Genomic DNA, 27455 nt, shown 5'->3' with positions numbered 1-27455 from the left:
TGGGTGGTTTTAGGATCACAGCTCAGGTGGAAGGGTTTGATGGCAGAATAGGTGGAAGAGTTTGAGGATCACAGCTCAGGTGGAAGGGATTTAGGATCACAGCTCAGGTGGAAGGGATTTAGGATCACAGCTCAGGTGGAAGGTTTGCAGCATTCCAGCCCTGCTGTGAGGGATGAGTCAGCCTGGATGCTGTGGGAGAACAGCCCTGCTTGGAAGCTGAGGAATCCAGAGGATCCCTGATCATGGGTTGGGCTCCAGGATGCAGGGATTAGGGGTCAGCAGCAGAAAAGCCCTTGCAGAGGTCCCCAGCTGCTGCAGAGGCATCCAAAGGGAACAGCCTGGATCATTTTCCTTCAGGTCATCTTCAGAAGCAGGATATTCACTATGAAAAATATTTTATATTATCAGTGATTCTATTCCCTTTACTATTGCTCTTCTTATTCAGAAAATTTTCCAGACCCATAGGTGTGTGTATTTATATTATTTGTATATTTATATTTATAGCTTGAGTCCCTAAGGTGTCACAGTTTTAACCTGTGCATTGCCAGGAAGACTGGCTCTTGGTTTTTTTTTTTTGTCCTTCCAAATTCCAAAAAGGAAAGCTGAAATTCCCACATGGAGGCAGAACTTCCAAAAGGTTCTGTTAGTGAGCCCTGTCAGGCAGCAGAAGAACCTGTAAAGCTGCAGGGATGGGGCAGTCACTGTTTCAGTGGATTTTTCCCACAGGGCAGGGTAAAGAAAAATGCTTTTGTTTCAACAGAAATGGTGTGAGGAAGAAACCACAGGAATTACCCAGGAAACCTGAGGGGGGCTCTGAAGGAGAAAATAATGAGTAACTTGTAATTTGATGTTGATTTGATTGCAAGGGGTGTAGGATAAAACATCTCAGCACCCCCTGCCCCAGCCAGCCAGGGGTCCCTGAAGAGAAAAGCAAAACCATCAGGTGCAGTTCTGGCTGTCAGATCTTGGCCCACAGTTATTTCCCTGCAAATTCCAAGACCAGAGGATTATTGCACAGCACCTGAAGTCGGTGCAGGTGTTCCCCAATGTATTTCTCCCCTGTGTTGATGATTTTTTAAGGAGCTCTCTCCATGTTTGCCCCCCAAAGGCTGCAGCATATCAATGAAGGCCTGGCTGTAGCTGCAATGGAGATTCAGGGTAGAGCAAGGAGGAACCTTCCAGAGCTCCAGTGTCCCTGCCATGGCCAGGCTGGGCTCACATCTGGCACCAGGTGATCTCAGTCACCCTACAGAGCTGCTGCTCCTTTAGTTTCCGTGCTCCTCTTCACTGCCCAGTCAATCTCTTCCTGCCCAGTCCCTTTTTTTTGTTCACCCCCTCTGTTCCAATCTGATTTTTCACCTTCTCTGTGTGCTGTTTTCTGGTTGGTTTGACCACCAGCCCTCCTGAGCTGGCCCTTGTGGGGCAGGTGCTGCCTCCCTGCTCAGAAGGCAGCTGAACAGCAGCTGCTTTATCAACTCCTGTGCCTGGGCTGGGGATTATTGGGCATCACCAATTTGAATGGACTCAATCAGCTGAAAGAATGTCTGCAAAGGCAGCCAGTGCCATGCAGGTGCAGGGAGGAATGTAGAAAGAATCACAAGGAAAACAGAAGGGGATGAAATTCCCATGGGTGTAGTTACCCAGGGGTTCATGAAAATGGGGAAACTGGGAAACCTGGCCTTTAAAAAAATCTGCAAAGCCATATCTTTCAGCTACTTCTAGTTCTATAAATCAGGAGTATCTGCTTGGGAGTGGGTTGAGAGCCATTTCTAACACTTGATGGCACATGTCTGCCTGGGGCTACACCAGAGCTGTGCCTGTGCTGGGGCTCTGGGGCAGGCTGAGGTGACTCCTGTGCTGTCTGCACATTCCTCCTGCTCACTGAGGAATTCCATTCTGGAAGGCATTCCCAGGGGCTGGGGGTGCACAAATCTGTTCCAGGGCTGTGGGAGTCCCTTAGTGCTGCTTGTGTGCACCTGCTGTGCTGTGAAGGACCCACGGCACTGTAGGTCCTGCCTGTGTGTGCTGAGTGAGTCTGTACCTGGCTGAGCAGCAGGGAAGGTTCCTCCCTTGCTTACCTGGTGTGGGGACCCTCCCCTGAGCCAAGAGGAGCAGGGCAGGGGTGTCACAGGCATCTTTTATGGAAAAGCCTTTCCTTAGGAGTTTTCCTCCTGAGAAGCTGAGAGACTCAGGAACAAAATGTAACCAATGGTTATCTGCTGCTGTGGAATGCAACAGGTGCATCTGGGATTGGGCTCATGTGATTGTTTCTGATTAATGGCCAATCACAGCCCAGCTGGCTCAGACTCTCTGTCAGAGCCACAAACCTTTGTTATTCATTCTTTTTTTTTCTATTCTTAGCTAACCTTCTGATGAAATCCTTTCTTCTATTCTTTTAGCATAGTTTTAATACAATATATATCATAAAATAATAAACCAAGCCTTCTGAACCACGGAGTGAGATCCTCATCTCTTCCCTCATCCTGGGACCCCTGTGAGCAGGGTCACACAGGGGCTGTGTGCATGTGTCACGTGCCATCCTTGCCTGGCATCCCTCCCCAGCACTGCCCTGGAGCTGCAGTGCTGCTGTAGCTCCAAGACCTGTTGTTTTTCAGGTCAGTGCACTCTGAGGCAGAGAGCAGCTCCCTTGCTATTGCCCCTGTCACATTGCATTGCTGTGTGTGGAGCCAGCCCCTCTGATCCTGTCGCTAACAATAAGGAATCCTCTGGCACTGCTGCTCCAGAGCCACCTCCTGACACGTCCCCTCCTGTGGGTCCTGTCTCCCCACCCGGATCTGGGCCACTGGGGGAGGGTTGGCTCTGTTTTCCTGGCTAAAACTGAGGCTGGGATTTTGGTGTTGTGCTGTTTTACTGCTGTTGACATCAGGCTGGGGAGGATGCTGCCCCAAACACTGCTGTGGTTGTGTTTGTGCTTGGCTGGGCAGCAGCAGGCATGGGATGGGCTCCTGTGGGTGCTGGGGTGGGGAGGGAGTGAGGGAAGGCACTCTGCCCCTTCCTTGCCTCCACACTTACCCATCCCAACAAAACCACAATCCTCACTCCTCTCTCTGAGGAGGAACCCAGGAGGAGGCTGGGCTCAACGTCCTGGATTTGGTCACTCCGCCAGCTCCCTGCCAGTGTGACATGGGTGCACAGTGGAGAGAGGGGAGCAGGGACCATGGAGCTGATCTGTAGGATTTGGATGATCCCACAGTGAGGCAGGTTGGAACCCAGGATGCCAGAATTTATTCCAGGCCTTGGGAGACAGCTGGTTAGGTTGGAGTGGGGAAGGGCAGATGGAAATTGAGGTGCTTGGTTACATGGCAGCTAAGGAAATGGTGGTCTTGGAGAGAAGGAAAAGGAAACAGAAGTCAAAGGTCCTGGAATGCATCTCCCTGCTGTGTTACCTAAGGCACCTGTTGGACTTCACCTGCTGATCAGTAGAAATGGGATTGCCCAGACAGATTTTCTTACCATCATTTCTTTTGGATTATTCAAAGGAAAAGGCTAATGAATGAAAGGAAATTATTAATCCTTTGTTTTCCATTGGGGAGGGTAGGACAGGGGAAGCCACACAAACCCTTGAAGGTGTGAGAAGCTTGGGCAAGCCCTGCATTTTCAGCCCTGGAAGCATTTCAGCCAACAGCAACCCATTTCCATGGCAGGCATGTTTTTAACAGCAGGCTGTTCTGTGCAGAAGTGTTCCTCTCCTCCTGCTCTGGACTGCAAGCCTCATAGCAGGTTGATGTTTCTGTGTTTGCCCCTAGGGGACAGGAAGCTCTTTGTGGGCATGTTAAATAAGCAGCAGTCTGAGGATGACGTGCTCCGGCTCTTTGAACCGTTCGGGGTCATTGATGAATGCACGGTGCTCCGTGGACCCGATGGGAACAGCAAAGGTGTGAACCCTCTGTGTGTCCTGCCCTCTGTCCCTGCCCTGGGTGGTGCTCACCAGCCTCACCTTCCCCTTGGGACACTCATTCCCCTCCCTGTGTTTAGGGAACCCCTAAAACAGGCAGGATAGGGAGCAGGGCAGGATCCCTGTGCTGCCAGGAGGGATTGGGGAGGGTGGGCAGAGGCTGAGGGAGCAGGAGGGAGGCAGGGCAGGATGAGTAGCTGAGCTCTCAGGGTCACTCACGAGCCTGTCCTGTCCAGCTGGGGCTGCAGGTTGCAGTGTTTGTACCCAGTCCACAGAGGATTTGGGGAAGAGGTGATCAGGGGCAAGGGTGGAGATGGTGTCATCATCTGTAGAATATATCATTGAAGTAATAATTTGAGACCCTTCCTCTTTTTTCCAGGCTAGAGGACTTGGGATGAGGCATCCTTTTTGTTCCCTGCTTCCTTGGGGTGGCTTTCCTTTGCCTTACCTGAGATACAGACACTGTCTCTTGAGTGATGGCACTTTCACAGCACTCCTGTCACTGCAATCTCCTGTGCTCTTTCTGTCCCTTTCCAGGCTGTGCTTTTGTAAAGTTCTCATCTCACACAGAGGCTCAGGCAGCAATCCACGCCCTCCATGGCAGCCAGACAATGCCCGTGAGTATAAGGCCAGGGGACCTTCCCTCTTCCTAATCCTTGTCCCATTTCCCTGTTCCAGGGACCTCCCCACGCTCTCCAGAAAACCACAGCAGGTTCAGCAGCAGTGTCTGGTGTGGCTGGGAGCTGTGTGGGTTTGTGTGTGCTCCACTCAGTGACCATCCTGTCCCTTGGGCTGCTCTTTGTGCCTGTGTTCCTCCAGACTGGGAGGGACAGCACTCACAGCTGTAAAAGCTGAGTAAAAAGAGAGCCAAAAATCAGGCCATGGTTTTGTCTTGGAAACAGCTGCTTGTTCAAAACTGAGCAGGGTGAAAGCTGACAGTTCAGCCAACATGGGTGGTCAGGGCTTCAGTGTCTGAGCACTCCTGGGCTCCTCTGATTTATGCAGTAGGGGAGACCCCTGGGATGGGCTGGGTGTGGGTGGGAACCCTTTCTGCCTGTGTGGGGTTGTGTGGCTGGAGCTGTGCAAGTGGAGCTGCAGCTGTGGCCTCATCTCTGGCAATGTCCAACCTGAATTTGGGGCACCTCAGGGACAGGACAGTGCCCTGCTGCAGCCAGGGAATTCCCAGGAGCTGCTCTGGCAATGTCCAGCCTGAATTTGGGGCACCTCAGGGACAGGACAGTGCCCTGCTGCAGCCAGGAGCTGCTCTGGCAATGTCCAGCCTGAATTTGGGGCACCTCAGGGACAGGACAGTGCCCTGCTGCAGCCAGGGAATTCCCAGCTACCAGGAGCTGCTCTGCCTGTCCAGCCAAGCTCATGGTGGTGCTTGTGGCCATCGATGCCCTGGGTGCTCCTGGCTGCACCATCACCTGCTGAGCACAGCCAGGGATGTGTGCATCCATAGGCAGCTGTGTGAGGTGAAGGGTGTGAGAGGGAAGGGTTGGATGGACGGACAGATGGGGAAAGGCACAGCCCAGGTTCCAGGCAGCTCCCCAGCACTTCCACACCAATATTTGCTCTTCTGCTCCTCTTCCCACTCCTCTCTGCTGCCTGTCCTGCCCCGTCCTCCCTTGCCTGACCGCTCTGGCTGTCCCACGCCTCTTCCTTCTCTCCTGCCTCCTCTGTCTCCTCTCTCTGTGCCTAGGGTGCCTCCTCCAGTCTAGTGGTGAAGTTTGCTGACACAGATAAGGAGAGGACCCTGCGCCGTATGCAGCAAATGGTGGGGCAGCTGGGCATTCTCACTCCATCTCTCTCCCTGCCGTTCAGCCCATACAGCGCCTATGCGCAGGCTGTGAGTATCCACGGGGGAAGGGGGGAATGCAGCCCCTGGGAGAGCTCCCCAGCAGCTGGCTGCCTCCTTTCAGCACTCAGCTGCCTCCTTTCAGCACTCAGCTGCCTCGTCTTGCAGAAATTTTGTGTGGTTTTTCTGCTGGAAATGGAGGGAGGGGCAAGGGAACAGCAAAGATGTTGTCTCGGTTTGGAAAGCCAGGAGGCTGCTAAGGAAGGCAGGAGCCTCCCCTGGAATGGAGAATGTGAACCCTCCCCATCACTCTGAATTGCTATAAATTTTAAATTAAGGGGCTCTCAGGCAAAAAATATGGGAGCAGGAAATAACAGTTCTTTAACAGGGAAAATAAAAGGATAAAATAAACAATGCAGTAAACCAAAACAACACTGCCAGAGTCAGAACCCAGCCTGACACCCTGTGGGTCAGGGTGTTGGCAACAGAACCATTGGAATTGTGGCTCAGCCCTCCTGCAGGGTCAGGGGTGGCTCTGCTGGAGCAGGGATCCTGGAGAAAGGTGCAGTCTCTGCCTCTGGAGATCCAGGGCAAGAGGCAGCTGCTGTTCCTCTGGGCAATCCAGTGCAGAAGCTGTGCTGGTGTTCCAGAATCTCCAGATTATATCCAGGCAGGAATGCTTGGCTGGTGTTCCAGAATCTCCAGATTATAGCCAGGTAGGAATGCTTGGCTCCTCCCTCTGGGCTCCCATCTCCCACTGGGATGCTGTAGTTCTTATCAGCCATGCAGGGACATTCCATAGCTGTTATCAGCAGATGTCCCCTCCTGAGGGAGGAGTGAATGTGGTCACTCAAAGAGAGAGATCAGGCAAACTGCCCACTTGACAAAAGACAACTGCCATACAGATGGTAATGGAAAACATCTTGCATTGCAATCTGGAACAGGTGTGAACCCTGGGATCCCTCCTCCAGAAGGGAGAGCAAAGATGGGGATGGCACAGGAGGAGAAAGAGTCAGTGTGAGGTCAGTGCCTCAGGGGAAAAATAGGAGAACCAAACCCAGTGGAAAGTAAAAGGAAAGGAAGGGAAAAAATCCCCAAAAAGTGTGAGACAAGCTGAGTCTTGAGTCAAGGGGAAAGCCAAAACAGAGTCACAGAGCAAGGAGGCTGCCTGGGAGAGCTGGGGCCTCCTCAAAGCGAGCCTGGGATTTCTCTGATGTTGTTGGAGGTGTTGGGAACAGGTCAGTCATGACCCATTTCCTTTGTGTCTTGTTATGAGGAGAGCTCAGAGCATTGGTTCCTGCAATACCAACCTGTGAACCCTTCTCTGGCTCTGGGACACAAATGTGTGTCTCTCTGGGTTTGGAGCAGCAGGAGAGCTCTGCACCCAGCTTCAGGAGTTCATTTCTCTGCTGAAATTCCCAGGAGGGCCCTGGAAGTGCCCCCAGTGCTGTCCTTGGCTCCCAGGTTCTCTCCCTTGGCCAGTGGGAGTTTGCAAAGTGCTGGAGAGGGAGCAGAGAGCCAGAGGTGTTTCAGCAGCCTGGCTGTGCTTTGGGATTTAGTGAGAGAACCTCCTTGCCCTGGAGGATGGTGGCAATTGCCACTGATGTTCCAGGTAGGTCCCAAACTCAACAAGTCCCAGATCAGCTGTGGTGGAGCATTGTTTGAGCCTCCCTGGTGAGTGTCATTTTCAGGTCTCTGCTGCCAAGTGTAAAGCCCATGGAAGGAGGCTCAGAAATTGCTCAAGGTACAAGAGATTCTCGTGTGGACAAAGAAGTCAAAAGTAGATTCTGTTACTGAGAGTAATTTCCTAGGGGGGAGTGCAAATAAATCTGTTCTTCTTGTGTACGTGGACACCTTCTCCTCTGGCTTCAGCAGCTCCTTGGTGTGCCTTCCTTTCATTCACATGGCAGAGGAGGAACTGCTTCTCAATTGTTGGCTCAATCCTCAAAGATTCCCCAACAACTGCCAAATGCATTTTAAGTGTGTGGCAAGAGTATGGATGAGAAAAAAAGGAAATACATATGATGCTCTGTAACTTTGGGGAATTCACAAGCCAGACAAAGAATTGATCCAACACAGATTATCTGAAGAGCCCTTTGTGACCCTGCACCCCCTTTTGCCAGGATCCTTTTCTGTCCAGCCCAGGAGTCAGCTGCACCCGAGGGCAGGATTGTACCAGCCATGAGCTGATGATCCTGGTGTGTCTCCTGCTGCCCTAGAGATGGCCCAGACTCGGGCATGCTGTGGTGGTGAAGGCAGGGAGGGACCACACAGGGAGGTTTTGGTGCCAGGAGCTGCTTTATCAGCTTGAGCTGATAGGAGGAAGAGCAGGGAGAGCTCCCAGACTCAGCCTTTAATGCCCAGGACCCCTGCTGATGCTGAGAAGGCAGTCAGGTCTCAGCTGTGCCTCCTTGCTTGTCTGCATCTTCCTTCTCCTCAGCTGTGTCTGCTGCTGTGTTTCTCTCTGATTCTTCACTGGCCTTCCCTCTGTGACTCTGTTTGGGCTTTCCCCCTGACTCAAGACTCAGCCTGTCTCCCACTTTTTGAGGATTTTTTTCCTTCTTTTCCTTTTACTTTCCACTGGGTTTGGTTCTATTTTTTCCCCTGGGGCACTGACCTCACACCTGACTCTTTTTCCTCCTGTGCCATCCCCATCTTTGGTTTCCCTTCTGCAGGAGAGATCCCAGCCAGTCCTCACACACCATCAGAGAGAATCAGCCCTTTGGGATTCCACTGACATCTCTGAAAGTGGGGGCAAAAGAGAGGAATTTCCATGCTGAATCTGCTTATGCTTCCTCAAAATGCTCTGCCATGGGCAGCCCTTGGCAGCTGGGACCTCTGGTGGGCCAGGGCTCAGGGGAAGCCCAAAATCCCTCAAGCCTTCCTCATTTTGGGCTTGGAGGAGGAAATGCTGCACCCAGGGTCCCTCCAGGGCTGGGAGATGCAGCTGAGCATTCTGGATTCTGAGCATTCTGGATTCTGAGCATTCTGAGCCTTGTGGATTCTGAGCATTGTGGATTCTGACCTTTCTGACCATTCTGGATGTGGCTGAACCAGACTGAGAGGAGCAAGGGCTGCTGGGGTGAACTGGTGCATCAGAGGCATCACAGTTCTTGTAGCCATAATTTCATACCCAGCAGCTTCCTCTCCCTGTCCCTACAGGATTTGCTGAGTTTCCAAGCCAAAGTGGTCCCCATGGGTTTAGGAAGAAGTTTGGAGCCTGGGTTTGTTTTTGTTTTGTTTTCAGTTGTCTGGTTTAAATTTATATTAATAACCTTCTTCTTCAAAATCTATCTCAAACATGAAATAATCATACAGTAAGTTTAGTCTGAAGTTATTCAGATCTAGGCAAATATGCAAAATAAGGTGCTTAAAATGTCAAACAGTGCATGTTAGCTGAAACTGTATGGAAAAGTCTCATCTAGAAAGTACAACTGGCCAAGCATCTGAAATCAGTTTATTTCAGTGCTTAAATCAGATTTTGATCCCAGGTGCTTCTGTAAATGAGTTCATTTTATTCAACAAGTCAGTTCAGGTGGACTCAGGGAAATGTTTGGGAGCTGAAAAAAAATTATCAATACAAAAGAGGCCTGAAGTCTTAAAAAAGAAACTACAGCAATTTACTAAGTGCTTATAATGCTTGAATATGTCTTGTATATCATAAATCAATTAGTTCCAAACACAAATCATAATTTGTTCACACCTCCCTCCTTTTATTTCTGCTCTTATGGTTCATTATGGTAATTTTATGTAAGTGATGAGAGCAATTCCAGAGTGCCTGTTTGGTGCTGCTGTGGCCTTGGTCCAGGCAGAGTGTGGCACAGAAATGAGGAAAGAGAAGATCAATATTCACACAGTGAGTAGGAAATGTGGTGGTTCCTGCACCCTGGAGCGGTCACAGGAGCAGGAACTGTGGAACACAGAACTGTGAGCCCAGGGAGCCCAGGTGTCACTGCAGGCCTGGCTCAGGGGGCTCCAGGGCTGTGTGGGGGTGAACACAGAGGGATCCAGGGCTTGTCCTGTCTGGAGTGGCACAGGAGTGACCCCTGTGCTGTCCCCCTGCCCCTGAGCCCTGCACTGGGATGGGCTTGGGAGCACTCACCCATCCCCAGAAAGGGCTCCAGCCAATTTCACCCCATGGCTGGGCTGGTTCCAGCTTACAGAGGCAGCCCTGCCATGAAATTTCTCTTTCTTTGGTGCTAAAGCCATGATCAGCTGCTGTGTGAGGAGACTGGGAGGTGTAGCTGGCCACAAACCTCTCACAGTTAGCAGATCCTCCAGCTGAGCCTTACTGACTTCAGCCCTTGGTGAGGGCTGGGTTCTGGAGAGCTCTGGGTTTGTGTGGCAATGTCAGGAAGATTTTTGGTGTTTCCTTGGGTTTTGCCCCCTGTGTCAGCCCTCAGCTCCTCCTGAGGAACTCAGGTTTCCTGAGCCATGCCTGTGCCTCCCCTGCTCTTCTTGCTGGGTGTGAAGACAGAGCTGATAAAGGGCTGGATCATTTGGCATCCACGTCTTTTTGCCTCTGCGCTCTGAGGGCATCTTATGCTCCCACTGATGGTCAAATAGGACCAGGAGGATTTTTTTCTTCTCTTAACCCTCCCAACCCTCCCACCCTTCCTTGTGTACTGTGCATCTCTGCCTTGGCAGGTGTGTCACGGCACCACGAGGAGCTGATGTGTCAGGGGACAGCCTGAGCTCAGGGCTCCAGAGCTCTGAGGGTAAAGCAGGGCACGAGAACTGGGCCTGGCACAGAGCTCTGCCCGTGCCAGAGCAGGATCTGCTCGTGGAGGCTGGGCAGAAGCAGAGGGATCTGGGCCCTGTTCCTCGGGGCAAAGCTGCGTTATTAAAAGTGCCACTGTCCTGGCAGAAGTGACAGGGAGAGGGGCCTGTGCCTGGCAGTGCAAGTGGGGAGATGCTGCTGGGTGCCAGGGGCACAGCCCTGAGCTGCTCCCTCCCCTCTGCAGGAGCTCTCAGAGCCCCAGAGGCCTCTCCTGCTGCCCTTGCCCAGCTGGGTGAGCCACAACCCCTCAGGGCTGCTGGCCCATGCAGAGAGCGAGGCATCGGGGTGCCCAGCCATGTCCCTGGCATCTGGGATGCCCCCCTGAGCTGTGTCCCCTGCCTGCAGCACAGGGTGGCTCTCAGGGGTGGCTCTCAGTGTCCTGCATTGGCAGGGACAGCAGCTGTGTGAGTACAGGGCTGCAGGGCCCTGGCAGTGGGGGAGCAGAGCCACCACTGCCCAGCCCAGAGCTCTGGTGGTGTCAGGGCAGCAGAGCCACCACTGCCCAGCCCAGAGCTCTGGTGGTGTCAGAGGAGCGCAGCCACCACTGCCCAGCCCAGAGCTCTGGTGGTGTCAGGGGAGCGCAGCCACCACTGCCCAGCCCAGAGCTCTGGTGGTGTCGAGGGAGCAGAGCCACCACTGCCCAGCCCAGAGCTCTGGAGTGCAGCCACCACTGCCCAGCCCAGAGCTCTGGTGGTGTCAGGGGAGCGCAGCCACCACTGCCCAGCCCGGAGCTCTGGAGTGCAGCCACCACTGCCCAGCCCCAGCTCTGGCAGTGCTGGGGGCAGCTCCAGGGCAGGTGGCAGCCCCTGGGGAGGTGCCAGCCAGGCTGGCGTGCAGAGCCTCCCCCAGCTCGGCAGGGTCCTGGCAGAGGGAGGCCCTGACTGCCCGCTCCTGCCTTGCAGCTGATGCAGCAGCAGACCACGGTTCTCTCCACCTCCCACGGCAGTTACCTGAGCCCGGGCGTCGCCTTCTCGCCGTGCCACATCCAGCAGATCGGGGCCGTCAGTCTCAACGGGCTGCCGGCCACTCCCATTGCACCAGCGTCAGGTGAGGCCTCCCCCAGCAGGGAACTCCTGGCCCAGCACTCACAGGGCCCCCCCAGGTCAGGCAGTTCTGCAGCTCCAGCTCAGCAGCTGCTTTAACTCGCTGCTTTCCAGCAGTGCAGCCTCTGAGCGCAGCAGTCTCTGCACAAATCCCTGCAATGCTCTGACAGCCTCACATGTTCAGCACATCCTCTTGCCCTGTGGCTGTGCATTCTTGCTGCAGTTTTTGTAAAGGCCTGGGTTCCCAGCACTGCCCTTGGCTCAGCAGAGCTGCTGTTCCTGATCCTCACCCCACAGCAATAATGAATGTGGGGTTCAAACCCTGTCAGAGCAGGGTTGTGTCCTGCCCGGTGCTGTGCAAACCCAGATCAAAGATGTTCCCCCAAAGCTCTGATAGCACTCAGGACTGGCAGATCTTCTCACACTCTTCCCACTAGTGCTGCCTCTTCATTTTGTGAAGGCTCCAGCACCAGTCTGTCATCTCCATGTGCCAAACAGAAGAATTAATGGCTTCAGACACAGCAGTGTTGCCAGGCAGGTGCAAGGGGGGAGCAGGGGCTTTGTGGGACCTTGACTTTCATGGGCTGTCCTCTCTTCTTGTTCTCCAGGGCTACATTCCCCACCTCTCCTGGGAACAGCAGCCATGCCAGGACTGGTGGCTCCCATTTCCAATGGATTCACTGGAGTGGTACCATTCCCAAATGGGCATCCAACCTTGGAAACAGTTTACACCAATGGCCTTGTGCCATATTCAGGTATTGAGAGCAGTAAAAAACCCCACCTGAGGAACTGCAATTAGCTCCTCTTTTCTGGATTCCCCACATTTTTGTAGCTCCTTCCCAGACAGAAACTGAGACTCACTTGGGGGCGAGGGTGGGAAACAACACAACACAAAAATACACAGAATGCACGAGTGATTCCTTTGCTGTGCTTCTGATTGTGTTTTTCTCTGCAGCCCAGAGCCCTTCAGTAGCAGAGACTTTGCACCCAGCCTTCACAGGAGTTCAGCAGTATGCAGGTACCAGCTTCCCTTGTCTCCCTCAGGCCCTTGTGTGGCTGACCAGATCCTCAGGTAAATGCTTTGTTCTGTCTCCTTGGGCTACAGCTGTGTATCCAACCACCACCATCACCCCCATTGCACAGAGCATCCCCCAGCAGCCTCCCATCCTGCAGCAGCAGCAGCGAGAAGGTGAGGATCACACTGGGAATGGGGGTGGCCAGAGGGGTGGGTGGGGTTTGTGGAGCTCATCAGCTGCACAACAGAGCCAAGGGAGAGGAGACAGCCCTGATTTTTGTCCACTGGTCTTTAATGCTGGAGCTGTGGTATGGAAACAACCACGTGTCTGCAGTGAGTGGGAAGGATCACAGGATGTTTCCTGACCTCACATCTGGCCAGATGCTGCCAGGTGCGAAGGGGCTGGAGGCCCTGGAACACCTTCCATGCCAAAGGGGATGAGAGTTAGCACCTTCCCAGGGGCAAAGAGCAGGGACAGGCTCACAGAGCACCTTCCCAGGGGCAAAGAGCAGGGACAGGCCCACAGAGCACCTTCCCAGGGGCAAATAGCAGGGACAGGCCCACAGAGCACCTTCTCTGTGCCAAGAGCAGGGACAGGCTCACAGAGCACCTTCCTGTGCAAAGAGCAGGGACAGGCCCACAGAGCACCTTCCTGTGCCAAGAGCAGGGACAGGCTCACAGAGCACCTTCCTGTGCAAAGAGCACTCATCCCCTCTTTGCTGGTGCCAGAACCACAGTGCAGCCAGTCAAACCAGCCTCTGCAATGTGCTCTCCTCTCTTTTCAGCCTTCATAGCCTACTGAATTTATTTTCAACTTACTTCAAAACCGGCTTGAATAGAATTTGGAGACAAAGGCATTCTCTCTCTGCACCTGATTGGCAGAGCAAGTGTCAGCAAGGGAGCAGCAAGTGAAGGAGTGCACAGCACCAGGTCCATAAATTGGGTGTGTGGCAATCCAGGAGGTTTCCAGTTAAGGCTGTGGCCTCTGGACTGAAGGCAGTGCTGCAGGGAGTGCTGCAGCAGCAGCTGTAGGGCTGGGACAGCTGTGAGCTCTCACCTCAGCTGATTTCCTTCCAGCAAAACAGCACCCAGACACTCACAGAGTCCCTACACCCTGTGTAGGAACTGGGCAAGCTTTGAAAGAGAATCTGCTCTCCAGAAACCCTGATTTTGTATAGAGTCTCCCAGTTGCTCTTCAGGAGCCCTCAGATCCCTTGATGGACCAGTGGCAGGGACAAGCAAGGGGAGGCCGGAGCAGAGGGAGGCAGTGCTGGGGCTCTCCTCCAGTGCTGTGCTGTGAGTTGAGCCCATTTCTCTTCCCCTGCCCTTTGGGGGCTTTCTGTTTTGTCCTTCTCCATCACCCCCACACCTGCAGGTCCTGAAGGCTGCAATCTCTTCATCTACCATCTCCCCCAGGAGTTTGGAGACAACGAGCTGATGCAGATGTTCCTGCCCTTTGGCAATATCATCTCCTCAAAGGTGTTCATGGATCGTGCCACCAACCAGAGCAAGTGTTTTGGTAAGTGCAGGCAAGGGAAGCGTGGTCAGTAACAATGACACACTGGGCATGGCACCAACAGTGCCATTGTCACCCATCTTGTGTCCTTCCTTCAGGTTTTGTGAGCTTTGACAACCCATCCAGTGCACAGACTGCTATCCAGGCCATGAATGGCTTCCAGATTGGCATGAAACGCTTGAAGGTGCAGTTGAAACGGCCCAAGGATGCCAACCACCCCTACTGACAGCAGTGAGCAAGCAGGAGTCACTTCTGCAGCACAGGTAAAGGGTCCCCAGCAGGGCACAGCTCTGGCCAGGCCCCAGCTGCTCCCTGCAGAGTGGGAGGCCAGCAGTGGAGGCAGTGACAGCTGGTGGGGCACAGGGTGACCAGAGCAGGCCTGGAGATGATGGCCAGCTTCAGCAATCATCAGTCAGGGAAATCTGTGGCAATGGGGCAAGCCCAAAGCCAAGCCAGCAAGTCAAGATCAGGGTCAGGTCTGGGGAAGGTGAACAGGATCAGAGTTCAGTGATGGCCAGGCAGGTCTGTAATGACAATAACAAACATGGAGCAGGGGTTGGAGTCAGTGATGAGATCCATGGGCAGGACAGGTCCATGGGCAGCTGGGGACTGGCACTTCCACACTGTGTCAGACAAGGGCTGGTGGCACAGGGCTGTGAGGAGACTGCTGGAGCTGTGGGCAGTGTGGGCGGTGCAGGTGGGGCTGGTCAAGTTCATCAAGGCCTGTGAGTGCCCTGACAGGCAGATGGTTCCAGTGACCTGTTTGTGCTCTAAGCAAGGTTTTTCTGTGCTGTCCAACTGCTCCCAAAAAGCTTTTGACTGCCTAAAAAGGTATTAAACCCCAGCAGTTTTCAGCTGTTACATGGGCCCTGAAGTTAGTGCTTTCTGGGGTGAGAAGAGACAATCCCATGATTCACAGGGATCCCAGAGAAGCAGAGAAAAGGTGAGACCCTTGAAGGGCTGCTGTCCAAGAGCCAGCTCCTGCCAGCCCACAGATGGGAAGCAGGGGAGGGCTGATCTGATCTGGGTCAGAGTCCTCCGTGTTTAAGCAGCAACTCAAAGCCTGAGGTTTGCACAGATGTCCTCCTAATCTCCCAATTCCCTCCCTCCTCCATTTCTGTTCAGGTGAAGGGAAAGTCCAGAGGAAGAATTTCTGCTTCAGGTTGATTTTCAGAGAGGCCAGTAAAATTTATCGACTCTTTTGACACCACCCCTTTCCTTCCTCGGCTTCCCACCTTTCCCACCCCATCTTCCTCCTCCCCTCCTCTCCAAGACATGCAATTAAAGAGAAGGCTCAATATCTGCCCAGGAGGAAGATTCTTGCCACGCCTGGACTCGCATTTTTGCTGCTAACGTGGTGCAAAGCAAAGGGACCAGCAAACCAGCAGCCCCTGGGGCACGGAGCTCTTCCTTGGGGGTGTGGCTGGAGAACATGGACCAAGCAAACCCATGGTGTGTCTCTAGGTTACTGCAGTGATGTTTGGAAATTTATTTCCGTCCCTCCCTCCCTCCTGCTCTGTTTCTGGCCCTTTCATAGATAACTATAAATATATACAGTCTATTTTTTTTTTAAACTAGCTCACAGGACCAAACTTTTCCATTCAGAGAGTGACTGCTTGCAAGAGGTATTGGAAATGAGGGGTTTGCCTTTGCAACAGTGTCTTCTCAGCATGAACTGCAGATAGGCCTGAACATTTTGGAGAGAAGGAGCTGGGGGTGGGTTGGGGAGAGAGAGAAAGAGAGAGAGAGGGAGAGCACATCTCTCTGCTCAACATGAGCAAAAAGGAGAAATACATTCCTCCAGGATTAGGGCACAGTCAGCTGCTCAGCTTGAGTCACTCACCCACCTTAGCACCAGCCTGGTTCAGGATCTGGAGAGCTCTGTCTTACCTTTCCAAGGGCTTCTGCAGGAAAAGCTCCTGGGATGTGGTGCCAGCCCCTGCCCTGAGCACTCGGTGGTCAGGCTGAAAGCACAGGAAACCAGTCCCTTACTGAGAGGAGCTGCACTGCCTCCCCACTCATGGCACAGATCCGTGCTGCACAGCTCTCCATGGCAACTGCATTTTCCTGGTGAAGGCAGGAGGAGATGAGAGAGCGTGAGCAGATGCACAGGAGGCTCCCAGGGGCTCACACTGCCTCCCTGTGTCGGATGCCAGCACTGGGCACTTTCCTGCCAGGTGCCACAGGATGTTTTCTCCCTCTGCATTCAGCAGGAGGACTCTCCTCATGCACCCGCTGCAAAGCTTTCCCCAGCAGATGCAAGGAAAATGGGATGAAAGAGGGTTCCATTCTGGGATTTTCCCCCCAGCACCCCCTCCAAGAGACAGATTCTACATTATGCAGCATATACATATATATATACACATATATATATGTAGGACAGCTCTGTACACTATATACACAAAGTCTAAAGCACAGAATGTAGTTCAGAACTGGATTTGAAAAGATCCCCTGGGAGCGGAGGGTGTGTGTCATCCTGACAAGGCACATCCCTTGAACGGTTTGGAACAGTCTCTTCAAGTTTCTACAAAAGTAAGGAAAGGAAAGCAAGGCAGAACAGACCAACAAACCCCAGAGTGATTAGGAATGAACGATTTCAATAGTCAGAGTTTGATAAGGTACCACAAACATTGGTGTGTGTGTGAGGGTGTGTGAGCACATTGAAATAGGGACAAGAGAGTTGGTGGGGCAAAGTTGGTGCAATTGCTACTGAAGTGAGCTATGGGGATTTTGGAGAATCTCGGCCAACTCTCATTCTCCTCCAGTTTGCCCTTTGTTCAGGTGTTTGTGGCACAGCCCTTTAAGTACCTTCAGATCTCCTCAACCACCCTTCTGTGTCTGATGCTGAGAGTTTATGAGAGGTGAATGAAGCTGTGAGAGTCTGTGTGTTTCTATAGTCCATGTTTACTTATTGTAAATACCATTTTTATACTTAACATCTATTATGTATGTGATTTGTATAATGTACTTTATTTCTGCTACAAGTAATTTCATGAAGTTTAAACTTAGTCTAATTTTGAACAAAACAAAAAAAAAAAAAAGAAAAAATATGAACAAATGCAAAATGGGAAAAAACAAAGGACTTTGGGAATCCTAGGTCAAGCTGGTTTAAAACAAGCATTTACAGTTTCTTCCATCACAGTTACTGATGTGACTGTACAATGTTACAGGTGCGATACAAGCTTTGTCAATGTCAAATTCCTCACTCTGGTCAAAAAAAAAATCCTAAATTTATTTAATAAAAGTTTTACTTGCTAAGTAACTGGGACTCTATTTCATATTCTTGGTTGTACCTGCTTTTAGGCAGTGCTTGCACTTGAACTCATTGCCAAAGCCCTGGGCTGATTTACCAGTTCACATGGGGTCAGCACCAGGCCTTGGCCCACAGAGTCCAGGGGACCAATGTTTCATCACAGAGGAAACATCAACACATAACACCAACACATTCAAAACCTGTTTAATTAAAATAGAGAGAAAAATTCTGCTTAGAGGAAGCAAGAGGGTTCATGGTATCCGAAATGAAGTAGGGGAGGAGGAGCTAGAGCCATTGCAGGACATCCTGTGCAGACAGGGCTAAAGCTGGGGCTGGGCAGAGGCTGGATGCAGCCAAAGCACACGAGGGTGAGGCTGAAGGAGGGGAGGAAGGCTGAGGCAGCGTGAACACGGCAAGGTCTCTGACTGATGGGCAGCAGCAGCAGCGGCCTGGCTGGAGCAGGGTGACAGAGCACGAGGCACCGTAGGAAAAGGGGACTCTGCCAGCACTGCTGCCCTGCTCCTGAGCGACGGCAGTGGTTGAGTGGGTGCTCAGTGGGATGGCAGGAATGGCATTAAAGGGCTAGAGGAGGAGCCTGGGCATCCCTCAGGCACTGCTGGAGTTGTAGAAAGTCCTCAGCACCTGGTTCCCGCTGCTGGGGAACAGAGCCCAGAGGCAGCAGAGCTGCCGCAGCCACGGCGGGTAGAAAATCTCGTGCGCCCGAGCGGCTCCGCCCCGCACGATGGCGAGCGCGGCCTCGGGAGCGGGGGAGGCGCTGATGAGAACTTTGCCCCTGCAAGGCAACGGGCACAGCGTCACCCCAACCTGACTGCACAGCGTCACCCCAACCTGACTGCACAGCGTCACCCCAACCTGACTGCACAGCGTCACCCCAACCTGACTGCACAGGGCTCCGCCTGCTCCTGTTCCATCATGAGCACCCCTGGCTGTGCCCAGGCAGGTGCAGTCTCCCCACAGCCTCTTAGACAGAGCTGCTGTGCGTTTCTTTGCATGTTTTCAGGAAGAGAGGTGTTCCTGCAGACAAACACACACACCTGGTGTTCTCCAGGGCTGACTCAGTGGCGATGAGGCCCAGGATGCACAGGGTGACTGCCACATCCCTGTTCTGCATGATGAGCTCGTGGCGCAGGGAGCTGAAGAATCCATCCAGAGCAAACTTGGTGGCAGAGTAAGAAGTGGTGAAGGGAGTGGGCATTTTCCCTGGAAAGGGGAAAGAGAGAATGGAAAACCCCAGGAAAGTGGGTGAAAGGAGGATCCATGGAGAGAAGATGCAGGGTCTGTCATACTCTATCTCAATTCATGTTCTGTTCAGGTGAGTCTCCCTTTATGTAAGTATATTAAAATACATATTACTATATTATTATGTGCTTGTTATAATATTATTATATACTATGAAAAGCACAGTTTGAAAATGGGTTTAGGAATTGAACAACAGAGAAATATGAACAGCACTGGGAATCATTGTTTCCACAAGGCCAGCACTTACTCCAGGTAAAGTCACCAAGCTGTGAGGGAAGAAACAACCACCAGAGCACCTCTGTTCTTCTCCAGGGTGGGAAGAGCTGCTGTTGCAAGAGCCACATAACTCAAAAAATTCACCTGGAATGATCAATGTAGACATGGAAAAAGCAAGAGGGTTTGGAAGCATGAGCCAAGAAAGTCAATAGAGTGGTCAGAAATGTAAAGGAGCATGGTTTGGAACTGCCTTTTCAAACATCAAATGAGAAAAATCATCTCTAAAGATGGGGGCAAACATTGCATAATGATTCCTAGAATGTAATGATTCTTCTAGGCTGTATGTAAATGTATAAGATTTGCATATTGTACTAGATTGGTTAGTGAGAATCAGAATATTCAACACAGAAGAAGATTTATTGTATTGTAACGGGAACTTCGCTCTCTTACCCTTTTGCTCTCTTACCCCTTTTGTTCCCTTTACCCCTTTTGCTCCCTTTACCCCTTTTGCTCCCTTACCCCTTTTTACTCCCTTACCCCTTTTTACTCCCTTACTCTCTCACCCTCTCATCCTCTCTACCCCTCTCTTCTCTCAGGCCTGCTCTGAGCTGGCAGCTCCTGCACCCAGGCCCTTTAAACCCCAATAAACCCCAAGTTCCTGACCTGGCTTCAGAGATCTCTCGTCTCCATCCATCCCCACCGTGCTACCCCCGACACTCCTACAGCTGGGAGGTTGCAGGGGAGCGGGGAAGCCTCACCTGCAGGGGAGCACGGAGGCTGCAGGGGAGCTGGGAGGTTGCAGGGGAGCACAGAGGCTGCAGGGGAGCACAGAGGCTGCAGGGGAGCTGGGAGGTTGCAGGGGAGCACGGAGGTTGCAGGGGAGCACAGAGGCTGCAGGGGAGCAAGGAGGCTGCAGGGGAGCAAGGAGGCTGCAGGGGAGCATGGAGGCTGCAGGGGAGCACAGAGGCTGCAGGGGAGCACAGAGGCTGCAGGGGAGCACAGAGGCTGCAGGGGAGCACGGAGCCTGCAGGGGAGCACGGAGCCTGCAGGGGAGCACGGAGGTTGCAGGGGAGCACAGAGGCTGCAGGGGAGCAGGGAGGCTGCAGGGGAGCAGGGAGGCTGCAGGGGAGCACGGAGGCTGCAGGGGAGCACGGAGGCTGCAGGGGAGCAGGGAGGTTGCAGGGGAGCACAGAGGCTGCAGGGGAGCACGGAGGCTGCAGGGGAGCAGGGAGTTTGCAGGGGAGCGGGGAAGCCTCACCTGCAGGGGAGCTGGGAGTTTGCAGGGGAGCTGGGAGGTTGCAGGGGAGCACGGAGGCTGCAGGGGAGCACAGAGCCTGCAGGGGAGCACAGAGGCTGCAGGGGAGCAGGGAAGCCTCACCTGCAGGGGAGCACGGAGGCTGCAGGGGAGCGGGGAAGCCTCACCTGCAGGAGCCAGCGCGTGTACTCCACATCCCCAGCCCACTCCTGGAAGCGGTTGGTGCCGATGTGGTTCAGCACGAGGTAATCCAGGCCCCCTTGGACAGCAGAAGAAGCAGTGACACAAGGAGCCCATCCCTGACCATCAGCCAGGGAGCTCAGAAATGCCAGGAGGGCTCAACCACTCCCTCAGAAGGATGGGAGTGCTTTACCATGAGGACAGGTTACATGTGCTCATCTGGGAGCAGCTTTGGCTGCTCCTCAGGGGTAGAACTGAAAGGAAAACTGTTTGACTTTGACAAGAACTCCCTGAAATGATGTTTCAGCGTGATTCAGGAGCAGAACTTAGCTCTGGTGGTACAGCTATGTCCTTAACACCTTAACACCTTTCTCAGTTCTCTCCTACTAGGATGAGACCTGTGCACACACCTGAAAGCCAAAGAGATGCTCAGGATGCTTACCCAGCTTTTGGACAGCAAACTGAACCACCCTGTCAGGCTCTGAAGGGGAGGACATATCTGCAGGGATGTAAAATATTTTCTTTGCTCCGAGTGTCAGGCATTTCTCCATCACCTTGAAAAAGAACACACCCCAAGGATTTAATATTTGAAAAAAGATTGGGGGAAAGGGCACCATGAAACACATGCTACAGTCAGTGAAAGTCACTTCTGGACAGAGACACACACACTTTAATTTAAAGTTTATTGCTGTTTGGGCCATGGAGAGCTCATTCTGCATCCAGACTTTGAAGCTGCATCCTGCAAAGGGTTCCCTCTATTTAACTGTCTGCTTAAACAATCTGCTTGGGACAGGATCAAGATTCACTGGAAAAAACCCAATCTTCTTCAGGAGAAATCTTCTGGAACAAGGATTATGCTTTACATTAGGTTCTTCTCTTTTTTTTTTCCAAAATAACTGGAAAAGAATTCATCTTTCATAATTCCTTTGCTATGTTGAGTGTGTGAATGTGCCTGACAATGATATGCAGTTTTAGCTTTTTGCTGGAATAATGCCTTCCAGTCATTAGGAACTATTATTATGCTCACTGTCCCCAGCTCACCTTTGGCACCATTTCACAGTCAAGAACTTTCCTTGGAAGTTACACATCCCCACAATTAAAGAGTTACTCTTTCTAAATATTGTCCCATTTCATAAAGATGAAGAAGTCTCATCTGTTTGAGCTGGTCAAAAGGCATTTCACCTGCAATAAGTCTTGAGTTTTTAACAAAACAGCTACAAATAAAACAATTTGGACTCTGAAAAGTTGCACAATATTGCTCAGGAATTGTAGAACATGGAGTATCTCAAATTGAAGAGGACCCATAAGGATCATCAAATCCAAATCCCTGCTCCTCACAGGACTCCTTAAACCAAACCTTATCATTAAGGGTGTGGCCCAGATGTTCCTTGAGCTCTGACAGGCTTGGTGCCTGACCACTGCTCCCTGGGGATCTTCATCCAAGGACTCATCACCCTCACAGTGGAGAACAATGTCCAGCCTGACCTTTCCCTGATGCAGCTTCACACCATCCCCTCATATAAATAAATGTTCAGGCAGTTAAAAGCTCAGGCACTGAATTTGTATTTTCTTGTACAGGCCAAATTCTCTTCTGGATTTATACTTGACAGTTCTGAAGGAAAATCTTTTATGCTGACAACTCATTTTTTTGTTGGTTTGGTAAAAGCCTGAATCTCTCATGTCTTCCCCCATACAAGGATGAGGTTCTTACCTTCTGCAGCACAGCTTCCCTCCTGGCAGTCAACACAATTTCAGCTCCAAATCTGGCATAGTGATATGCTATCTGCTCTCCAATCCCAGCACTGGCTCCAGTCACGAGAACACGGGCACCAGACAGGCTCTCTTGTTATGGGAAAGAGAATAAAAGATACAGAAGTAAGTGAAGAAAGCAGGAGAGGAGCTGCCCTTAACTACTGGCAGAGCTTTAAAGAAGAAAGATGCACCTGAGTGCTCAAAATTCCTGGTGCTTCTGCAAAGCTAGAAGGGGCAGGACTGGTGATGCAATGACATGACGATGTCACAGGGCCTAGCCTGGGTTGCTAGACCAAAATCTTTCAAGAACCAAGTTGTTTTTCACCTTCTGAGAAGCTGTACAACATAAACCAGAAAAACAGGCTATGCACCTTCTGCATATCATCTACTCTTTGCCATCAGCCCTCTTGGGCCAGGCACTGCACACCTCTAGAGATGGTTCTTGAATTTGAACCAAGGAATTTACAACCAAAACATAAAAAGAACAAGGCAGTAGCAAAGTGCCATTTTTCCCCCACAGAGACAGCAGGATCCCTGCTCTTAGACCATTTCATCTTTCTCTTTGTTTCAAGTTTCTCTTTGTTTTGGGGAATGAAACATTGCTTTGGGGCCACCAACTCTAGTAAGACTAGGGGCAGGAATGAGACCATCAGTTCAAGTTTGGAAATTCAACCTCTTCCCTTGTGTGACTTATATTTTAGCTTGAAATCATCCCCCTGGCAAGCCTACCTGGGTTAAAGTCGTCTTTCCAGAAGAAAGCTATGAGCCCAGCTACAACCCCTGTAGCACAAAGCACTTTTCCAATTGGCTTCATATCCCTCCAAGCTGTGAGGAACAAAGTGAAGTGTTGAAGCTGAGCACTTCAGCCAAAATAATACCGTGTTCTCCTTCCTCTGCTGCCTGGAGCCAGCCTGGGCGAGGCTTTTGTAGAACCGAGAGCCCACCTGAGGGGTCTCTCACCCGGGAGCCACAGCCACCTTGGTCAAAAATAAAAATTACCTTTCACCGGCAATTCCCACAGCCCTCTGCACTCAGAGCCTACAGGAGAAAAAAAAAAACCCTCGTGTCTAATCTTAGAGAGCTCTTAATTCATTAAAGACTAACGACAGCTGGCAGCAGTGACCCCAAAGCAGCGGGATCTCGGGAGGGAGGCGGCGGCAGAGCCCACAGGACGGAGCCGTGTCTGGATAAGAAGAGCAGCGGGATGAGCCGCTCCGCCACCACGCTGCGACACAGAGCGACAACACGGGCGGCGGGTACAGCGCCACAAAGGCGCAGGAGCCACATTCGGCCCCCTCACGCCCCTCAGCTCAGCTCAGCTCAGCCCAGCCCGGCCCCCTCACGCTCCTCACACCCTCAAGTCCTGCCCGGCACCCTCACAGCCTCAGCCCTGCCCGGCTCCTTCAGCCCTGCCCGACCCCCTCACATCCCTCAAGTCCTGCTCGGCCCCTTCAGCCCTGCCCGGCCCCCTCACACCCTCGGCTCGGCTCGGCTCGACCCTGCCCGTCCCCTCACGTCCTCAGCCCTGTCCGTCCCGCTCACGCTCCTCAAGCCCAGCCCAGCCCTGCCCTCAAGCCCTGCCCGGCTCGGCCCGGCCCCCCTCACGCCCTCAATCCGGCTCGGCCCCTCACGCCCCTCACGCCCCTCAAGCCCTGCTCGGCCCTGCCCTGCCCGTCCCTCTCACGCCCCTTACGCCCCTCAAGCCCTGCTCGGCTCGGCCCTGCCCTGCCCTGCCCGTCCCTCTCAAGCCCCTCACGCCCCTCAAGCCCTGCTCGGCCCTGCCCTGCCCGTCCCTCTCAAGCCCCTCACGCCCCTCACGCCCCTCAAGCCCTGCTCGGCCCTGCCTTGCCCTGCCCGTCCCTCTCAAGCCCCTCACGCCCCTCCCGCCCCTCACGCCGGCGGCGCGGGCGGGGCCGCGCGCGCACGTGACGGTTCCGGCCCCGCCGCCGCCATGGCCGCCCGCCTGCTGCCCGCTGTCAAGTGAGTCCCGCAGGCCCTGCCCGCCCTCCCGGCCCGGCCCTCCCGCGCCCTCCGCACTCCCCGCCCGGCCCTCAGTGCTCAGTGCCGCTGTCCCCGGCCCGTCCCCAGGCCCGCGGCCTCCCTGTGCCTCGGCTGTGCTCGCCTCGCTCCGCGCCCTTGGCCTCGCCTGCCCCCGCGGCTCCCCGGCTGTGTCTGCACGGGCCGGGAGGGCCCCGCCGCTCTCTGCGGGCGGATACGGACACGTAGCAAACCCGGGAGTAGCGCGGGGCTCGGGGCTGCACGGGTATCCTTGGGGGCCAGCAGCGCATTTCAGCAGAGAAATCGCTTTTATCCAAAATGCATGTGAATACGCGACTTTAAAAATTAATTCTCTCTTCTCAGCTCTCTTGTATCTGCCCTATGTCCTATTACTGCAGTACCGCTGTCTGCCAAGTTTTGCTGGTTTTTTTTAAAGGGAAAACATCTCTCTGCGAGTCTGGGAAAATCGCTTACCTCAGATCTCTTATTTATAATAGAAATGCCAATAAATGCCAAATATTCTCTTCCCATCTTCCCTTGTGTAGGTTGCCATCACAGCTGTAGAACTGGTGACTGCACATCGTGCAGGGAAACTTTAAAAGCCTCGGCAGTGCAAAAGCCGTGGCCAGGTGTTCACTGGGCTGTAAAGATATTGGTGTCTGTCAGATTTATGAGATAAATATCAGATTTATCAGGAAGAATGAACATGGATGGCTTGCTCGCTGCAGAATCCTTTAGTTGCTTTTAGCAGAGGAATATGGCAGTGATTCTCAGGCTTTAAAAAGTGGCACATGCTCTTGAGGAACGTGACACTTTCTCATTTTTATATTGTAAACCATCACTGATAAAATGTGAATTAGGAGTAGTTTCAAGGGGCTGACAGGAAATAGTTGCCCTGGGAAGGCAAGGAACAGAGGAAGACATTTTTCTGCTGATTTTTACTTACAGTAAGACATGAGGTTTCTTTATTGCTACTTTCTTTGGCAGTCACAACCACTGAGAGAGATGCACTGATGGTCAGAACAGGAACTGAACTGTTGTGCTTTCAATTCTTTCAGGTTTCTGGTCAAAGGAGGCCTGGCTGGAGCTGCTGTGTACGTGGCATATGACCAGGGGCTGCTGGGCAGTGGCAGAGAAGGTGCTGAAGCACTGAAGAAAGCTCAAGAAACGCTGCCTCCAGCTATCCAAGAGTGGACAGATTACCTGGGCTGGGAGGTAAGGGCTGCTCAGGTGATGCCTGCAACACAAACACCTCCCCTGAATCAGGAAGAGACAATGTGGGGGTGATATTCTGATTACAGTGAGGCTGGCAGGAGTTTTACTGCTAAAACTGGATTTCACACGGCAAATATTTTGAAGAGGATTGAACTGGAAGGCGAATAAAATGCTAAATTTGGGGCAGAGACGTTGCTCAGAGATGTTATTTCAAAGGAGAGGGGTAAGCAGCCCATGCAGGGTCAAGGGAGGGACTGCAAACATGCTCTGGGAGGTATTGATTGCACTGTGTAGTTTTCTTCTGAAAGATCCTACTGGTTTTTAAGAAAAACAATACAAATATTATCCTCCCAATTTTTCACATTGCCAACAGTTCAAGTTGAATTTAAATTGCTTGAAGAGGCCCCTCCTCTATGAGTAGTTCTTAGTTTGAAAAATCCTCAGAAAATCAGAGGCCTTTGCTGGAAGTTTGAGATTTTTCAAATTACAATTATAAACGAACAGAGACAGCCATGGAGATGCTTTCTCAGGAACACCTAAATAATAAGTTCTACCTTTTGCACCTACTTTAAATTGCAGGAAAAAGCAAAACCCAGACTTTAAGCATCATGTCTGGTCCCTTTTGAGGCCTAGGGAGAGTAGGCACCAAAGTAATTTTGAGATCTGAGGTCAAGAGGCTTTGCCAAGGTGATGTGAATTCCAAGTGAAACCCCTCAAGTGCTGATATTTTGTCTCTCTCTTTATTTCTAGCTCCCATCCACTCCAAAAATTGACTTTTCCCTCTCTGCTTCCTGGAATAAAGGTAAAATAACTGCTCACTAACTGAGTCTGAGCTCAGTCTTTGGCTTTTCAGAAGGGATGAGCATTCCCATTGTTATTAGAATTTTAGACATTTTTGTTTGAAGGCCAAACCTATAAATACCAGTAATTAATACCTACACTAGGTTATAAATACCTAGTAATATATAGGTTTTATGGTGCAGAAAAGAGTCTTTATGTCCACAAATAACTGTGACATGTCCAGCATCACCCATGGAGTGTGGCAAGGCCAGAAATAAAACAGGACTTAAACAAAGAGCTGAGCTCAGTCCTGTAATTGTCTTAGCCCATGTACAGACCCTGAAGTTGGAATTTCTGTGTCACAAACGCTCAGGGCTTAAAGAGATCGACAGTGGTGGTGTTGGAAATTGGGAAATTTGGCTTGAATGATGATTTTGGGGTGATTCTTCTCTGCTTTGCTTGCAGGAGTGCACACAGTCATGTCTGCCCTGTCTGCAGCTCCCAGCAGGGCCTGTGAGTACACAGTGGAAGGCTGGAAATACGTGAAGGATCTTGTGAAATGACCACGTTCTCCAGAGCTCAGGATTCTCTCCTTCCCCACCTCTGGAGGGCAGCTCAGCCGTGTAAGGGCTACAATAAAAGACTTTGGTGGAACTTCCATTTGTATTTGGGTTGGTTTTAGCCTGCAGAGTGGAAGGATTGCTTTGTCTTAGCACTGATCCAGGGCTCCAGGAATCACAGGTATTTGTGATGAAGTGATGGCCATGTGCTGAGAACAGCTTCTGTTCTAAAGCTTGGAAACAAAATAGATTATTCTGAAGCTGAATTAATCTTGAAGAGAAATGCCATCTCATTCAAACCAAGCCAACAAGAGTTCAAAAAATTTTTTTAAAATCCAAGGTAACAGTAAAAGATGCTGTAAAAGGTGGCCTAGGAGGATTATACAACACAGGAGAGAGTAACTGAGCAAAGTTTATCTGCATGAAACCTTTTGTTAGCTTGCACCATGGCCCAGTTGGCAGACTGTGCACATTTTCATTTTAATGTGGATGAAAACTTTCACAAGGTCACTTTTCAGTCACAGGTTTTGCTTTTCCCTGCAATTTAAAGTAGGTGCAAAAGGTAGAATATATAATTTAGGTGCTCCTGTCACTTTTCACAGGCAAATATAAGGAGGGCACCACTTGTAAAATAAAGATACAAATGGATTCTGTGTTTTTAACTCTCTTTGATAGGATTGTTGTCATTTAGAATGTGCCAAAACACAGCTGCAGAACAGGGAACAGCAGGATGAGTCCTTACTCAAATCAGGAAGCAAATATAGAACATGAGGATGAAGAAGGATTTGCAGTTTTGTTTCCTTTTTTAACAAATAGATAAACGATGAAGCCAACTGCCCAGAGATTGCAGAGGATTTGGCTAAGATGCAAATGGCTTTACAAAGTGCTTAAGTTAATTCCTGAGGGATGGGTCCATCA

General features: G+C 51.7%; 3 protein-coding genes across 6 annotated transcripts in view; 2 read left to right on the top strand and 1 right to left on the bottom strand.

Annotated features, from left to right (window-relative positions):
* Positions 1–17330, top strand: part of CELF5 (CUGBP Elav-like family member 5) — a 39807-nt gene extending 22477 nt beyond the window's left edge. For both annotated transcript variants that reach the window (XM_036399646.1, XM_036399645.1), the window contains exons 4-13: positions 3768–3896; positions 4454–4533; positions 5619–5765; positions 11397–11541; positions 12146–12292; positions 12493–12555; positions 12643–12726; positions 13928–14071; positions 14167–14331; positions 15194–17330. In XM_036399646.1, the coding sequence (XP_036255539.1) occupies positions 3768–3896; positions 4454–4533; positions 5619–5765; positions 11397–11541; positions 12146–12292; positions 12493–12555; positions 12643–12726; positions 13928–14071; positions 14167–14294 (1067 nt within the window). In that variant the 3' untranslated portion in view covers positions 14295–14331; positions 15194–17330. The remainder of the gene's footprint in view (positions 1–3767; positions 3897–4453; positions 4534–5618; positions 5766–11396; positions 11542–12145; positions 12293–12492; positions 12556–12642; positions 12727–13927; positions 14072–14166; positions 14332–15193) is intronic.
* Positions 17331–17509: 179 nt separating this feature from the next.
* On the bottom strand, positions 17510–23555 carry HSD11B1L (hydroxysteroid 11-beta dehydrogenase 1 like). Of its 3 annotated transcripts, XM_054517389.1 has the most exons (8): positions 22714–23555; positions 21944–22074; positions 20675–20786; positions 20176–20311; positions 19556–19935; positions 18851–18941; positions 18377–18545; positions 18003–18114 (listed from the first exon to the last, which is right to left on the bottom strand). In XM_054517389.1, exons 1-7 carry the CDS (start codon positions 22796–22798, stop codon positions 18398–18400), a joined length of 1083 nt encoding a protein of 360 aa, XP_054373364.1. In that variant the 5' UTR covers positions 22799–23555; the 3' UTR covers positions 18003–18114; positions 18377–18397. The 3 variants fall into 3 exon arrangements, with proteins under 3 accessions (XP_036255540.1, XP_054373364.1, XP_054373365.1); XM_036399647.2 differs by lacking the exon at positions 19556–19935 and having other exon boundaries at positions 17510–18114; positions 20220–20311; positions 22714–23538; XM_054517390.1 differs by lacking the exons at positions 18003–18114; positions 19556–19935 and having other exon boundaries at positions 18458–18542; positions 18829–18941; positions 20220–20311; positions 22714–23538.
* A 308-nt stretch (positions 23556–23863) lies between these two features.
* MICOS13 (mitochondrial contact site and cristae organizing system subunit 13) lies at positions 23864–27185 on the top strand. Its single transcript, XM_036399204.2, has 4 exons — positions 23864–23964; positions 25041–25197; positions 25948–25999; positions 26443–27185. Exons 1-4 carry the CDS (start codon positions 23936–23938, stop codon positions 26538–26540), a joined length of 336 nt encoding a protein of 111 aa, XP_036255097.1. The 5' UTR covers positions 23864–23935; the 3' UTR covers positions 26541–27185.
* The last annotated feature ends 270 nt before the right edge of the window (positions 27186–27455 follow it).

The sequence above is a fragment of the Molothrus ater genome, chromosome 26 (genome assembly GCF_012460135.2).
Source record: "Molothrus ater isolate BHLD 08-10-18 breed brown headed cowbird chromosome 26, BPBGC_Mater_1.1, whole genome shotgun sequence".
NCBI lineage: Eukaryota > Metazoa > Chordata > Aves > Passeriformes > Icteridae > Molothrus > Molothrus ater.
Note: the sequence above shows the minus strand (reverse complement) of the source record. Positions and strands in the feature narration are given on the sequence as shown.

Coding starts and splice junctions, on each gene's coding strand:
- HSD11B1L (XM_054517389.1), bottom strand. CDS start 22,798: ATGAAGCCAATTGGAAAAGTGCTTTGTGCTACAGGGGTTGTAGCTGGG. Junction 22,075..22,713: donor GAAAGACGACTTTAACCCAG/GTAGGCTTGCCA, acceptor TCCCATAACAAG/AGAGCCTGTCTGGTGCCCGT. Junction 18,546..18,850: donor GGTGGTTGTTTCTTCCCTCA/CAGCTTGGTGAC, acceptor CTTTCCCCTTTC/CAGGGAAAATGCCCACTCCC.
- MICOS13 (XM_036399204.2), top strand. CDS start 23,936: ATGGCCGCCCGCCTGCTGCCCGCTGTCAA. Junction 25,198..25,947: donor CAGATTACCTGGGCTGGGAG/GTAAGGGCTGCT, acceptor CTTTATTTCTAG/CTCCCATCCACTCCAAAAAT. Junction 26,000..26,442: donor CTCTGCTTCCTGGAATAAAG/GTAAAATAACTG, acceptor CTTTGCTTGCAG/GAGTGCACACAGTCATGTCT.